The sequence below is a fragment of the Lepisma saccharinum genome, chromosome 23, assembly GCF_977018435.1.
Source record: "Lepisma saccharinum chromosome 23, izLepSacc3.1, whole genome shotgun sequence".
NCBI lineage: Eukaryota > Metazoa > Arthropoda > Insecta > Zygentoma > Lepismatidae > Lepisma > Lepisma saccharinum.
In genome coordinates, this window is record NC_139251.1 from 6529144 (window position 1) to 6546095 (window position 16952).

At 38.5% G+C, this 16952-nt stretch overlaps 1 protein-coding gene across 1 annotated transcript; it reads left to right on the forward strand.

The window, feature by feature from the left end:
* Positions 1-313: 313 nt before the first annotated feature.
* Positions 314-15924, forward strand: LOC145977854 (uncharacterized). Its single transcript, XM_083110178.1, has 4 exons — positions 314-583; positions 8915-9002; positions 11325-11438; positions 15788-15924. Exons 1-4 carry the CDS (start codon positions 314-316, stop codon positions 15820-15822), a joined length of 507 nt encoding a protein of 168 aa, XP_082966304.1. The 3' UTR covers positions 15823-15924.
* The last annotated feature ends 1028 nt before the right edge of the window (positions 15925-16952 follow it).

Genomic DNA, 16952 nt, shown 5'->3' on the forward strand with positions numbered 1-16952 from the left:
AAAAATTAAAACTTTATTGTTTTCACTGTTCAATTTTTTTTTTCAGAGCTGATTGTTAGCAGGATCGGAGTCAACAGTATAAGGTAAGTAGTTAAAGGTAAGACTTCTTGTACATATTGATAACGATAAATGCACTTATTTCTTGTAAACAATTTCGAAAGATAACATGACATAAACAGGGAGGCATCCTAAGAAAAGTTGAGCATTTCTGTGACATGATGATAATGCCTATTCCATAGCCCACAATGTTATATAATTCTACCTCTAGTACTCTCAGAACAATGAACAAGGCCTCCCCGGTGGTGTTCTGGTTATGTCTTGCAATCAAGCGGTCTCGCGTTCGACCGGTCCTAATCAACAGTTTAACCCTCCGGAGGGTGCGTTGGGGAACTTTGTTAACCCCCACAACCGTGTTTCCTTGTGGTCTTTAGATATTACTGGTGCCACCCTACCGTCCGCTCTGCTATTCTTCCCTTCGAGTTTCTGCTACCGTTCTTCCGTCCACCTTTGTCTACATACCAGAGCACTGTTTCTATTTGTTTGCATTCTTGGTATAACTGAGTATCCCCACGCAACTTCTCATGTAAGTAAAATTTAATTTTTGTTACTATTTTCTTGGTTGCTTTTGTCATTATTATTAGTTTTTTCAACTGACCGCTATTATAGCAATGAAGTTTGATTTTTATTTAATATTTCTATCTATTCATTATGCCATTTATCGAATAAACAACAATTTATTATCGCATGAGTGAATTGAAATAAAAACTAAACATTTGTAAACTCAAAGACACAAATAAAATATTGGGTGTAAGGGGTGCTCCTTCCACGTAGTGCACCCAATAGTCAACCTCACTTCCACGTAGTACATCCTGGACTGCAGACTAACGAGGCTCTGGCGACTGGCCCCATGGCCAGTATAATTTTGTTTGTGTTGTCCTGTGTTTTGTCCTTACTTGTGCAGAGTGCTCCTTTACAGCCTCAGCTTTTAACGAAAGTCAGAAGATTTTAATATTTTATGATTTTAGTTCTGCAACGTTACAAAGTTTGTAACGATAAGGGGCTGGACCCTGTATAATGTGAAGGGTGCAAAATAGCCTTAGTGCTGCCGCACCCACAATTTTGAATTCAAAATTCAAATTACAAATAAAATATACAAGAACATGTCTAAATAAAGGTATTCAATTATAAATTTAAAACAGCCGTTGTTTTTAACGAAAAACGGCTTGGGTAAGAAAGTCCCCCACGCACCCGCTCATGTTAAAACAAATTATGCCCCCTGGGTTAAGCTGGGTCCAGTGCCGATTAGCCTTTCTGGTTTTGTATTTGAGTACCAACCTGTGCGTGACTGTTATTTCTGAGTGTCTCTTCATCAATATCATCTCCTCAAGCTTAGCACAAAAGTAGCAGAAAGCGAAGTGAAATAAATCAAATAAATATACTGGGTTAATCACAAAGCAGGAGCAGGTTTGAAAATATTATTTCCAACAAACAATACATGCCAGGAACGTAATCCACTTATAACACCATTAAATTAAGCCTTCTTTCCATGATATGAAAATCTCAATATGCTGACCAAGGCAGAAATTTATTTTATTATAAAACATAAACTAAACGTAAAGTTTCAACCTTGTAGCAAGGTCTTCTTCAGACTATGTACCAAGTACAAATGTAACAAGGTACAAGAACAGGACGATATATATATACACAAAAATACTCCCCTCCAGACTATTAGAAATTTACATTCTAGCAGGTGGCTTTCCCTTGTCAACTTTACTTTCACCTGAAAGTGAATGTGATTGGACTCTTTATCTCACGCTCTTTTTCCTTCATTCTTCTTCCTTCTTCTCTCCTCTTTCTCTCTTGTCTTTTCCACTCTTTCTAACACCTTCTTCCATTCTTTGTCTATTATCAGTCCCCTATTCCAGTTATTTATGTCTTCTTCACCTTTCTTCTCTATTTCCTTGGCCTCTTTCCATTATCTCACTAGCATTCTCTTCTCCCTTCCTTCTGCTTAGCCTCATCCCACTCTATGTCATGTCCTATTTCTCTCGTGTGTTTAAATATCGCATTTCTCTCTCTCTTAAGTCGTACATCATCCCTATGTTGTTTCAACCTGTCTTTCAGCCTCTTTTTCGTTTCTCCTATGTACACACTCTGACATTCCACTTCGTAGCTAATCCCTTCCTCTTCCTCTTCTCTGTTTTCCTTTTTCTTGTTTACATTCTTCGCTATTCTTAACATGTTTCTCCCTCTCTTCCTGTAGGTTTTAATGCCCGCTTTTCTAAGCACCTTGCATATCTTTTATGCAGTCTTCCCCATACTCCTTATTCCAAACCTCCTCTCTTTTTCTTTCTCTTCCAAATCTCCTCTGCCACTTTTCTTCCTTCTTCTGTTTATGTCCAGTCTATCCTCCTTCTCATAGCCATATTTTTCCAGCTGTTTCCATAGGCTATTTATTTTGCCATCTTTTTCACATTATTTTGTGCATATTTTCTTGATTCTGTCCTCCATATTCTTTATAAAATTTGTTTTTGTTACCTCAGTTACATCAATTCTTTTGTGGAAAAGAATGGCTATGAGGAGGAGGAGTGTACATAGGAGAAACGAAAAACAGGCTGAAAGACAAGTTGAAAGAACATAGGGATGATGTACGACTTAAAAGAGAGAGAAATGCAATATTTAAACACACGAGAGAAACAGGACATGATATAGAGTGGGATGAGGCTAAGCAGATAGAAAGGGAGAAGAGAATGCTAGTGAGAAAATGGAAAGAGGCCAAGGAAATAGAGAAGAAAGGTGAAGAAGACACAGTGAACTGGAATGGGGGACTGATGATAAACAAAGAATGGAAGAAGGTGTTAGAAAGAGTGGAAAGGACAAGAGAGAAAGAGGAGAGAAGAAGAATGAAGGAAATAGAGCGTGAGATACAGAGTCCAACCACATTCTCTTTCAGGTGAAAGTAAAGTTGACAAGGGAAATCCACCTGCTAGAATGTTCCACTACAACTTTCTAATAGTCTGGAGGGGAGTATTTTTGTGTATATATATCGTCCTGTTCTTGTACCTTGTTACATTTGTACTTGGTACATAGTCTGAAGAAGACCTTGCTACAAGGTTGAAACGTTACGTTTAGTTTATGTTTTATAATAAAATAAATTTCTGCCTTGGTCAGCATATTCAGTTTTTCTTTAAGTAGTCCACATTTTATTGGATAGACTAAGGTTCAAGTTTTCTTGTAGGACAATGGGTTTCGTTCGTGAACTAACAATGACGTTTCGTGTGCTACAATTTGCGAAGTGTGAATCCATTGTGCAAGTGCAACGCAAAATTCGAACCTTGTGTCAGGGTCGTCAGGGTGCAATGCCTGCATTTACTGCAACTTGTACGGCTGCATTGCCACAACACCCGTAAGCCTAGATCTGTTTCAGATCTTGAAGAGTAGCAGGGATAATGTTATTTGAGGAATGATCAGATATTCTAGGGCTCTCGGACACGCTTGACATTTTCGTCGGACGTCCGTGGGGGACCAGTAGTTCCCCCTTTGCATATGCAACCACCTTCCACGAATTTCTTATGCCACACGTAAATTTACTTATGACGTTGTTGAATCTACGGCGGAATTCACGTTGTACTTGCATAATAGATTCACACTTCACAAATTGTAACATACAAAAAGACATTTCATGTGGCATCGTCATTTACCTGCAACGAGAAAAAAAGCGTCATTGTTAGTGCATAAACGAAACCAATTGTCCTACAACAAAACTTTGAACCTTAATCTATCCAATGATGTGCGGATTACGTATCTGCCGTTGCAAATGGCATTTTGAAATCTGCTCCTTCTTATTCACTAACCGTCTCACCCTTACCATAGCAATCAGCCAACAATTCCTGGAAAGAGCCAGTTATAAAAATACGAATGTAAATTAACACTAAACTGATATCGAATGATTCGATTGTTGACATGAACAAACAAATGGAGGAAGCGTTCTGGAGAATTGTGTAGAATTAATTGGATTTTTTAAATGTCGGTACATGAAATTATATGTTTGTAGTTATATTCTGTTTCTGAGACTTGATAAACCAATTCGTAAGTTTTGATTGTTTGAGTTCCATGGAAAAATTGTTACGTTAGTGTTTGATGACTAGAGAACGGATTTAAAGGGAAATATTTTACTCCAAAAAGAGACAGAAAAGGGAAAATTATTGCACAAAAATTAAAAAGGACTACAGTTTATATTTGCACTCCACTAAACATATTATTTTAAATGAAAGCACAATATATACCATACATGTATAAAAATGGATACATTAAATTTCGTATGAAGTAAAGTAAAAAATGCATGAAATTTAATGTATCCCTTTTTATATATAAATGGTATATATTGTGTTTTCATTTAAAATAACATTTTTAATGGAGTGCAAAAATAAGCTGTAGTACTTTTTTTTATAGTAAAGTGCCTACAGCGAATAATCTTGCTATCCTTTTCGATGAAATCTTCCTTGAAACAGCTTACCGCATTTCATAGCTGGCTGCCACTTGTACAGTCACGGACATGTACCTGGCTTCGCCATTTCACTGACACTCTATACTGTCGTCACTGTCACGCAGTAAAGTTTAAACAATTTTAAAAAACTTCACAATAAAAGTCTAAATCTAGCATATCGCTGCAACGTACTCCCAAGTCCCAACACTCATGGAGTAGGTAGAAGGCGCTTGTTCTTTCTTTGCTCTGAGATGCACTATTGAATGTTTTGTTTAGGGAAGATACAGCGGTACAAAATATTTGATATCTTGTCAATAAAGGGACCAAGGAAGATATTTTTAAAAATGAAAAAAATGCAATGTAGGCTGAAAAACGGATAAAGGGAAGTCAAAACCATGTAATCTTGTTGGTGAAAGATTGTAACGACCCTGCGTGGTCGCTATATTCTCTTTTTAATTTCGGATAAAAGAGTTAAGCGGAATGTCCCTGCGAGGCATACACGTTTAGTTTAAATGTATTCTGTAAATGTTAACGGATCCACCTCTAAGGTTATTAGTTTCACTTATTATTAGACCATGCGTGGTCGCTGTATTCTGTAAACGTTATAAATTATTGTCATTTACACTGTTCGACTCTTTGTTTAGTATTGCAGAGTCCTGCGTGGCTCACTATTAATTGTATTGTCTGAATGCACACAGTTTTAGTTTATTATGACACGTACATCTCGTGATTTTCCAACTAGTGATTTTTTAATGTCGTAACCTTGATAGTTCTCAGTACGAAGTTTGCAATAGGTAAAAAAATGAGTTAGCAACGCGTACTTGTAGTTAAACTTTTCACCACCCATGCGCCACCGCAAGTACAAAGCAAGCGCAGCGAGGCCAGGAGCTCAGTTGGCTCCCTGAAGTCAACGGGAAAACTTCCAGGGTTAATCGGCCTCCCAGCCTGAGGACTAGAAGCCATCCCAGAAGGAAAGGAGGAAGAAGAAGAGCCTAGCAGCAACCTACCTACTTGATCCGATCGCTTCGGCTGATAGGTGCTCAGGGACTACCTGCCCGGCTTGTCTGGGAGTACCCGGACCTTCCTTTCTAACCTGCCGTCCCTGGATAGGAGACACCGGCTGGGTCGCCAATTCCCCGCTAACGCAGAGGGGTGTCGCGGCATCCTTAAATCCTTTTACCCAACGTCCGCTATTCGGGGGTACCAATTGGTTTCGGCCAATTCCCGGCTGTGGTTGGGGGTACTACGTGCAACCTACTCTCTTTTACAGGGGAACCCGTGATGTCAGCGGCGACCAAGGCCCTAAATAAAATTAGGTCCCCATACTCCCCCTGGCGCCTCACTGCGAGGAATGATCCCTGCTCCCCTTTATCTCTTAGAGACCAAAAGTGGTGCACGTAAATACAGGTGAGTGGTACCGGTCAATGCACGTAAGGGTTACAGTTAAAGACACGTGTGTAAGTGTGCTAACGGACATCCTTGTGTTATAATTATCATAAACAATATATATATATATATATATATATATATATATATATATATAATGTATATGTGTATCATATATATATATATATAAACCTGGTTCAACCTTTCTTTACACCCAGCAAGCCCTGAGATAATTCTTAGTCCTTGTTCTACGACTAATAAGTAGTTAGCACGTATGAGTAAACATTTGCCACCCACCTAATTGCAGGGTTTAGTGTGTTGAACGCCGCCAGTGCCTGTACTCCTGTGCTGTGTTGCTGCGGGCGTGGGTGAACGTTGCAAGATATTTATCAACATTGTCCATGATCCTATTGAAAAATAAAAAAAGGAATGAAAAAAGGAATACCCTTTAAAATCCTGTCTCTATTGATCACTGTTTCTATCTATTGAATTTTGCTTTTCCACCTTTATTAGTTTGTGAGAAATCAATATGTATTGACCAGGGACGGCGCCAGAAATTTTCAACTTGTGGTCAGAAGCTATATATTGAAAACTTAGGGTGGGCACTGAAAATGTAAAACCTTATATAAGTTTTGCATGTACCCCCCAATATGTTTTTATATACGAGGTGTGCTAAAACAATTTCAACACAGGCCTCCTCGATGGCGCAGAGGTATCGTCGTCACCTTCTAATCAAGGGGTACCGGGTTCGATATCCGATGGAGGCTCATAGTGGTTCGGATCACACTTTAAACTGTAGGTCCAGTCCCAATTAGCCTTCCTGTGCATAAAGTGGACTTAAAACACCAAATCAATCAACAACGGTTGGGTGCTACACTCAGTTCCTGTTATAACTTTTTGGCCAAGTTATGTCAGACAGTTGATTATATTTCTATATTTTTGCCACATTTCAAGTATCCATTTCTTATCATTTAAAAAAATGATGTAGCGTCCCGGCGAAGGCCAGGAATTTCAGCCCTCAAGCCCATAATCCTGATCAAATTTTGATCATAGTCTGTAAAGTATTGCAGCTTCCACCAAGCCTCCTGAGCTACAGGCTGCTTAAGCATACGAGGGAGCATTAGATCCCAGTTCTTGTTTCAAGAGCTTCGGAAATTCCTTTCGCTTTCCAATGATAAACTTAAGGAAGTTGAATGAAAAGCTTAAATTAATTCCATTCAAAATATTTCTACTCTGAATTAGTAAACTTATTCAATAGATCAGTGTTTCGCCAAAGACAGCAAAGCTTTTTATGGAATGAAAATGCGTGAACGTTTCTATAATATTCATAAGTAAATTATGCATGGAGTGAACGCCTTAACACACGTATTTATTGAACCATTCACATTAACCCCAATTGTATATATTTATTAAATTTAATTGGGTGGGCAATCGGCTGGGCACAGAAATTTTTGGGTTGTCAAATGCCCACCTGCGCCCAACCCTCTCGCCGTTCGTGGTATTGACTGCTTAAACTGTTGACTATCGAACACTCTCAGTTCTCCCAACTCCACAAGTTTCTTATTAAGAACTGAAATGCATGCCGAAATTTGCAGCATTAAAAATGTATCCAATGTTGACTTCAATTGTTTCATCCTGATAGATAGCCAATCAAATTAATTTGTCACCTTAAATTACCATTTGCTAAGTCTTAGAATGTGTAGAAATTTAGATCATCATCTTTAAATTTCTGGATATTGATACTTGACGGAATGACAGTCAGACAGATGGATAAAGTTAGTTTATGAGCTTGGTCAGCTGAAGAATGGTGTCTGTCCTTTAATCCACAAGGTTGCAGACTTTTCGGCAGGGAAATCTTTCATGGCTGGACCAATAATGAACAAAAGGATAGTTCAATTGTGTTTGTTACATACTTAAGAAATTGTATAATACATGCTTTCAATTCCATTTTCTTTGTGGGGGATAAAAACATCCCTGGGAGGGATAAAAATAATTTTAATTTATTCGGGGATAAAATTTGTATGGGGGAGGGGGATCCTCGGTATCCCTCCGTTAATACGGACACTGGAGATAACATCTACTTGTTTTCTTTCTTCTAAGCTAGTTGCTACGTCATGATTTATGAGAGATAGATTAGTAACAGTGGATTTGCAGGGACAAAGCCATATTGGTTTGGAGATATTACTGGGATATGTTTTGACAATAATATATGATAAATTATATAGTGAAAACGTGTGCAAAACCTTTTACAACATAGGGCGGAATGCCGTCAGGGCCACAGGACTTTAATTTTTTATTGCCCTTCATCTTCAATGCTGACGTCGATCAGTACAAATATTTTATCTCCGTCTATGTTGCCGTACTCTTCAATTAAAGTGCAACCGTAAATCTCGGACTGGTCTTGTGTATTGAAAGGAAATGCTGAACGAAAGAATGTGCAATAGCCTCGTCATCGTACAATGTAATATGATTGTACAGGACATGGACATGTCTTTCCTTCCTCGTTATGGACGAAAGCCCAGAAGTGTTGAAAATTGAGTTTCAAATAATTTTCTGTTTCCGATAAATAATTCCTGTAAGGTATTTCAATTTGCCTTTTCGTTATTTTGAGAGAGTTTCAAACTGTACGAGATTGAAGTCAATATGAACTACGTCATTCGTCAGTTGTGCTATTATTGTGCTTTTGCAGTACTCATAGTGTTGTCAATATCTCAATTTTTATTTTTTCAATTCCTCCATATTTTGTGTAAGCTTTAATGTTATTTGTCGATTTCGGTATTATTATATTTTTTAGCACTTGCATTATTTCTACGTATTTTTATTGACACGTCTTTAATATTTAATGTAATATGTAGGAAACTGCATGGGCATTTTCCTGTAATGTCATGATTAAAAATTGAATAAGAGAATGGTACGTACCATCGTCGCGTTTAGAGTTTTTCATAGATCGTAAACAACAATTTCTATCTTTATATTTTGTTCATCAAATTACTTTAATTACAATAATTATTGTCTTCATTTTGTTAATGTTTAATATTCTAGGAAATGGCTAACTGGAAATCAGTTGTTGTGGTTCTTCTCGTGTGTTGCAGCGCAGTCCTAGCGAGGAAGTCCTTCAAAGGACGTGGTGGTAAGTTTCATTTGTCACTCTAGCTATGCAGAATTGCTACCCCATACACACAGACGATCCATCTTCAATAATAGCTCCAGTATTGCTATGAGATACCACCACCATACCTTTTCTCCACTTAACCGATAGTAGCGGAAGTAAAAAATTATCCGCACTTTCACCATAACTTTCTTTAGGTTCGTGACATTGCCTTCAACTCTCGCGTGCTGAAAGGTGGTTCTCTTGTGGCTACGTGGTCGAGGTTTTATCTTAACCTTTCCATTCTTCTTTCATTTATAAGAGAGTAAACATGGCCGCTTCACTGTCAGTGTGCACCAAGGAAAAACAGAGATGAGTGATCCGAAGCTTGTCGTAAATGATTTCACTCACAGAACTGTGACAAACAATGGCGTGCCCAGAATTTTCGAAAGGGGAGGGGGTTGCAAACACTTTTCTTAGTAGTCGGTCCTCATTTTGCCATCTTATCCTGCCTTTGACGTCCTTTTTGTTTAGGAATACCGGGCCAAAGGAGGAGGGGATATAACCCCCATCAAACTGCACCCTTGGGCACGCCACTGATGACTAATTAGCAGGAAATATGCTAGCGCAACGACTGTGGCTCGTCGGTTTTTCAGAATCACGATCGCCTCTTGAGCTTGATGAATCTTCTCGTCAGTGGAGGAGGTTAAAAGCGTCCTGCTACCTCTTCGTACTTCCCGCTTGTCCGCTCATTTTTTAACCTCTCGATCCACTCATACACACTTCTACTCTGTAGGGTACTGTCCCTGTATTGTACTGAAAGCCTGCGATGAATTTCAGCCCCTGACACACCTTCAGACCAGAGAAACGGATCACTGATCTCTGTGCTTCCTTGGTGCACACTGTCAGCAGAGCGGCCCTGTTTACTTTGTAACAAAAGAAAGAAAATGAAGCGATTAGAATGAAACCTCAGTCACGTAACCACAATAGTACCACCTTTCAACACGTGAGCGCTGAAGACAGTGTGACCAATCTAAAGAAAGTTATGTTGAGAGTGCGGATTATTTTTTACTTCCTCTCGTGTGATAGAGGATGTTCATAGTTATATACTTGTGCAAGATTCGCCCCGCTCAAGCTCCGGTCAAATTTTCTTTCCAATGGACCATATTAATGTGACGTTATGCGTCCAAACAAAGCTAACACGCGTTTTTTCTCCTATCGAAATCAATTGGATTTTCAATCAAGAGGTGTAGCTTTAATTGTTGTGGCAGTATAAAGATGAACCGAAATGTGAGTGCACAATTTCACTGCATCTCCTCCAATTGGGGAATTTTTCTCTGAGCACGAACTTCCAAAGCGATTCTTCTTCAACGCGACTCTTGAGAAAGATGTCATTTTTTAGTGTTGATATCTCATCCTGAAGGGACGGCTGACTCATTGTGTAGTTTTCACTGATAACAGCTGAAATTTCTTTAATGTTTTGAATGGGAATGACAAGTATTCTACAACTATGCTAATTATGTTGAGGTCACGGAATCTGTTTTCGAACTCTTTGCATAACCGAACCGATTCCACTCACATATTTATCTATACGAGCAACAAAGTCTGGATATTTTTCCAGATGGTCCTTCATGTTAGGAAAGTGATCAAAAATATTATTTGTTAAATCAGTCAGCATTAGCTCGAATTTGTTTTTGTATGATGAAACTACACTCATCACTTCAGCAATGCATTTCTTCTTGCCTTGTACTGCAAAGTGCAAAAAGGAAAAAAATAGTGATAAATATTCAAAATCTGAAATATGCATTAAAATGGATTAATCCATTATACATTATAGAAGTTGAATTCAAATAACGTATATTCTATTCGTATAATTACAAAAGATAACTGCGATCGACCAAAAAACGTCCCGCGATCGACCGGTCGATCGTGATCGATGCGTTGGACATGCCTGCTCTACCTTATTCTCTGTAAGTTATGTGTTATATATAGACGTATTCTCCGAAATCTCATCTTCACATTGATGTACGATATGCATCATAATTTTGTTTCATAACTGCTGTCACAATAATTAAAGCTACTCCTTCCGATAAAATCCCATTGATCTGGATAGGAGAAAAACACGTTTTCTCGTTGTCGAGACTCAAATCCTGGTTTGTCGTCTGGTGTGACGTCACCATTAATATTATCCATTGATAGTGACCGGACATGAGAGGAACGTGACATGAGCGTTACTTGAGGGCTAACGTGAGTCAAGCCTAATTTTGGGATAGAAACTATTCGTATTTTATAGTTTATCTCTGAAGAATACCAACGGCCAATCCTTCTGAGTGGCGGATTAATGAAAACACTTCTTCATTACAGGGAAAGCGATGTCATGTGCATGGATGAAGTGCCGTGGTGCAACGGGTTGCTCTGTGAAGTTCGTTTCTATCAACGGACAGAGCCTAAGACATGCAGTGTGTACAGATAAGCAGAGTAAGCCTTTTTCTCTAATTTAGCATGTAGGCAGGCAGAAATGGTTTTTCGGTGAAACATGTTTTTTGGTCCATAGATTATTTCTTAGCATTTTCTTGTAGCCCGGTGTTATTTGTATTTTGACGGGTGAGATCCAGTCATCATTCAGCATTTTTTTTTACCGCCGTCATTTCTAAAGTCGCAAATATGATTTTCTGATGTCACCTTGTAGTAACATAGGTTATTATATCTTGGGATATTGTCACTGAATTGATTTTAGTAAAATAAGTGTAAGAAAGATATACAATGCTAGACGTACTGATTTGTTTCAAAAAGTAGTTGGTATATCTTCAATTCGTGAAGTTTGCTATGTCACTGCATTTCATTCATGAAGGTGAAGTTGAAAGTATGGTAAGAGTAGGTGGCTTGTTTGAATCAATATAAAAAGTTTCCTCGACTTTCGAATTGTTGTATGAATTGAAATAGGCCTATATTATTTATAATTCAACTTCTTTTGCATGGAGGTTGAGACCTGTTTTCGGGGTGTTTCAGTCCCCCCCGTAGAGACGTTCCAGTATACTATGCGGGTATAGTATATATGCGTTGTTTTGTATTGGATTATGTGTCAGAGGTGTAGCTAAGGGGAGCATGGGAGCGGATATCCCAGGAGCCGAGGCAATGGGATCACGGAAGAAAAAAGCAAAAATAAAACAAGTTCGATAAGAGTAACGTAATGGTCATGGTGCTCCGTTAAAGTACTGTAGACTTCGAATAATATGATCATTGTTGAAAAAAAAAAAACAATGTAGAAATTTCCTTGCTCTCATCGCTCGCATTGTTACCATTTCTGTCAGCCACGCTTTAGACGGAAGCATTTTCCTTAGGAGTTTTATGGCATGACCAAAATGCTAAGTGAAAAAAAATATGACATTTCATACGTCATGGCATATTTCATGCCATTTATCAAGGATAGAATTTTTCGTAGCATAACCAACCAGCTGCGACCTCTCGGTGACGAGTGGAGATATAATGGCTGCCGCGTGAGATGTAAACAATGTATCACTTCACATTTTTAAAAGCCGATAGCGATTAAACCGAGAGGAATAACGTTTCGTATAGAACGGTATTAGGTACAAAACAAAGGCGCTGCATAAGTACATACTTTATATCGCGTACAGTACACGCATGGAATAATATTTTTGTTTTCTTTCTATTGTGAAATCCGTGCACTCACCATAAGATGGTGTAACCAGACGTGCCTTTCGTGCTGTATGCATTATAAACATTGTAATCGCAAAAACTAACCGAAGTGTTACATGAAATGCGTCCGTGCAAAGTACTAACTATCTGCTATATGATTTTTGGAAGCATTTACGTAGCATTTATACCAGAAAAAAATGCTTCCGTCTAAAGAGGGCCTAAGAGTTACTGTACTACCACACAGTAATTGTTATTCTTAGCAATGAGACTAAAATAGGATATGGTGAGGAAATGCAGTGATTAACTGAATTGCTTTATTTTACTTCCCTTTTCTGCCTCTTTTCGCTAACGGCGAAGATGAGGATGAAATTGATGCAATGACAATCACACACATATGGAGTGGACACAACACACACCTCACACACAGTGGCGGAAATTAGGGGGGTCCGAGGGGGGCCGTTGCCCCCCAGTTCTCGTTTTTGCCCCCGCACTATGCTAAATCTTATCTACGAAGGCAAATGTAATGTCTTTGCCCCCCGCCACTGCTACATACAAAGGATTATGCTGGCTGTGTATCAGGACGCCAGGTACTCGTTAGTCCTAAAACTGAATACCAAATGTTTGTTGTTTGTATCGATATTAATATACCAAGACATAAAAGTATTCAGAGCATCTGGAAATAATACAAGTTATGAAATATTGAACATCTCTCATATGTCCATCTCTCACGCAAACCTGACACACAAGCATATACACTATATAGCCAAAAGTCACCGGACACCCAGTGCTGTTCATTCCAAAAACACCAGTCAGGTAACTAATAAGATGTCGGACCTCCCTTCGCTATTATCACAGCATTTACTCTTTGGGGCAGGCTTTCCACTAATTTCTGATATATTACTGATGGATTTTTTTTTTCATTCGTCGTATAGCCTCGTGAATGGTTCATCGGTGGTTTTCGGTCAGTTGATCTGGCACGCAACCGACGCTCCAATTCATCCCAAAGATGTTCTATGGGGTTCCAATCGGTGCTTTGAGTGGGCCAGCTAAGCACATCTACCTGATGGTCCTCAAACCACGATGCAATGGACCCAGCTTTATGGGCAGGGGCATTATCGTGCTGATAGAGAAGAAAGCCCATTCCCAACTGTTGCCATAGTATGGGCAGCATGCAACTGTATAAAATGTTCTCATAAACACCACTGTTCATGTTACTATTGACAAAAACTAATGGCCCAAAGCGGGAACAACAGCCCAGACCATGAGAAGTTCATTTGGGTATCCGGTGACGTTTGGCTATATAGTGTATACACGAATACTGAAGTACATAAGGTCGTGCGGTGACATTTGGAGTTGGACATGCGATTGATTGAATATGATTCAATTTCACAGTTACCATTCTACAGATGCAAGTTAGAACCTGAAATATAAAGTATTTTAAAGCACTGAAGAACTTATATTATTGTTGTATTATATAATATTCGGTTGAAGGTTAAATATTCCCTTTAGAAATCGTTGAGACAGGCCAATTTACGCATAGAATATTGTATTACACGTGGAGGTTAATATTCCCTCAGCTAGGAAAGATTACGTGATGCAACCCCTTCCAGTCTATTCCAAAGGCTAACAACTTTGCCTCGGAGGTCGGCTACAGATCCTTATAATTCATTGATTGGTTGAATCGTAATTTTAAGTCCACTTTATGCACAGTAAGGCCAATGAGGGGCTGGACCTACAGTTTAAAGTGGGATCAGAACCATTATGTACCTCCACCGGGTATCGAACCTGGTACTCCTTGATTACAAGGCGGCGACGATACCATCGCTCCATTGGGAGGCCGCAGATCTTAGTAGCTGCATAATTAGAACAATTGCCAATTTCTACACATATGAAGTCTATGGACGTACGGAAGGGAGGTAAGGAGGGTTCACGTCCCCCCCCCTTTTCCCTGGAAAATGAAGGTCCAGCTAAAAAGAAGATATTTCACACATAATTTCATTTCAGCCAGAGTAATTTATGTTAATTATTATAGGGGTGTTGAAGGAACATGATAATTTCAGCCTGAAGCAGGTTTTTTTGAGGAGGCATCACTATTATCATGGGGGAAAATACGCCTCAATTGCCCCGTGGAAAATAAATACCTTGCTTGCCCCTCCATGAAAAAAATCCTGCGGGCGTTCATGGTGAAGTCTCATATTAATAATTGTATTGTGTGTGCGTTATTTGATATTTTGTGAATGTGATCACAAGTGATATTTCAATGTTTTAAGTGATTTTGTCTGGTCGTGGAAGACGAATTTCTACAAAGACCAAATAAAATTGCTTTTTCGTGATAGACGGAGAAATTGACCAGAGTATTGCAAATTTTAAATAAATCATATTTTTAATAGTCTCATTATCAGTGAAAAGTGATCGTAATTTTGCTTGCCAATAAATACATATAATGAGTAATTGAACTGGGTGATAAAACTTCTTTTGGACACAAGATTGAGCTCTATCCCAGCCGACACTTTAGTGATTAAAACTTCGTTTTAGTTATTCTTGAATTGGAGTAGTAAGTGTCACGTGCTACAACCCCCAACGTTGAAGTTTCTAACCTTCATCACGGCACGATTAACTGTAGAGGTAGAATACGACACAAATTAATTGACATGGGTTGATTGATTGATTTGCTTTATTTTACTTTGCTTTATGTGCCACTTTTGACTAATTTGAGAAGATAAGGATGAGTGATGATATGATGACATGATGAAATTTATGAATGGACACTCACAAACATCCATGCCCAGGCCGGGATTCGAACCTGGGACCCCTGGCGTTGTAGCGCGAATGTGCTAACCACTACCGTCATGGGGGTTGGTTATTTGACCAGATAACATTGGATTAGTTCGTGTTCTCGGTAATTAGCTTAAAAATTGACACATTAATTACCTTTAGTTAAATTACTTTACTTCGCATCAGAAAATGTCTTCTGCTAGTCCTCTCAATCGTCTCTCTCTCTCTCTCTCTCTCTCTTACGTCCTTGTATAACTTTACATATATTCTGACTTAAAATATGGAAAACCAACAAAGCCGATTGTTTTCATAACAAATATGTTCACCATCAGTTACTTTTTTAATTATCACCGAGCTTATTACAAGACTAACAAAACTTTTATATTTCTTTGTAGAAAATGTAATGAAACAAGGTTACAAGAAGGGCTGAGGATCAAGAGAATGGAGGGAGTGGACGACTGTGAATCAAATACCAAAACATATAGATTCCTTGTTCAATTTGTGCATAAAAAATAAATCCATTGCTAGCTGATACATTTCTTTATTTCCTTTGTGTTACGTAATATGAGAATAACTTTTTATATAGCAAACACTATAGTACACGAGAATATCGTAAGAAGCACTCAGGGTAGAAATGTGAGATTGAGGAGAAAAATTTTATTTACACGAATAATGCTGTGTAAACAATGCTGCAAATATTCCGAGTAACGTTTTACCTCCTACTTCGATTTATACGATACATCGTTTGTAGCACGTGCATAAAAGTTCTTTGAAACTCAACGAGGTTCACATAACTGGTATTGTATAATGTGTAGTGGGTTTTGTTATGCAGGGCATCATTTATTCTGTACTACCGGATTAATTTCCTGGGGGAACATGTACCAAAAAGCATTACATTACTTAGATTACAAAAAAGAGCTGTCAGAATTCTGGCAAATGCCCCAACAGATTCACCATGCAAATCATTATTTAATGAACTACAGGTATTGCCAGTTCCATGCATATACCTGTAAGAAATCCTAACAATCATGAACATTTGTCAAAATGTATGCATAGTAAATAGGGACTACCACACGTACAGTGTCTCTCAAAAGTTTTAGGACAACGACATTTTAAACTAGGCAACCCAATTTACACAAGCCGTTGGTGGGTTGCGTGCAGAGTTAGGCTCAATTTCAGGGTTGCCACATGCACAATAGATATTTATAAAATACGCGAAAGAAATATAAACAATTATTATTGTATAAAATTATTAAAAATATCACTATTATATCGCAAACGACAAAATTCTTTCTGAAAGAAAAGAAATAGGTTTTCTAGTATTTCATCGCTGATGAGTCTACAGTAAGGAAAAGAGGTGAGAGGAAACGAAGGAGAGGAGAAAGAGAAAGCGAAAGGAGAAGAGGAAAAGTAGAGGAGAGAAGAAAGAGAGGAAAGACGAGGAGAGGAGATGTAGTGAGGAGAATGGAAAAAGATTCGAGGAGAGATGAGGAAAAAAGAACAAAGAAGAGAAAAGAGGAGGAAAACGAGAGGAGAGGAGAGGAGAGGAGGAGACGAGAA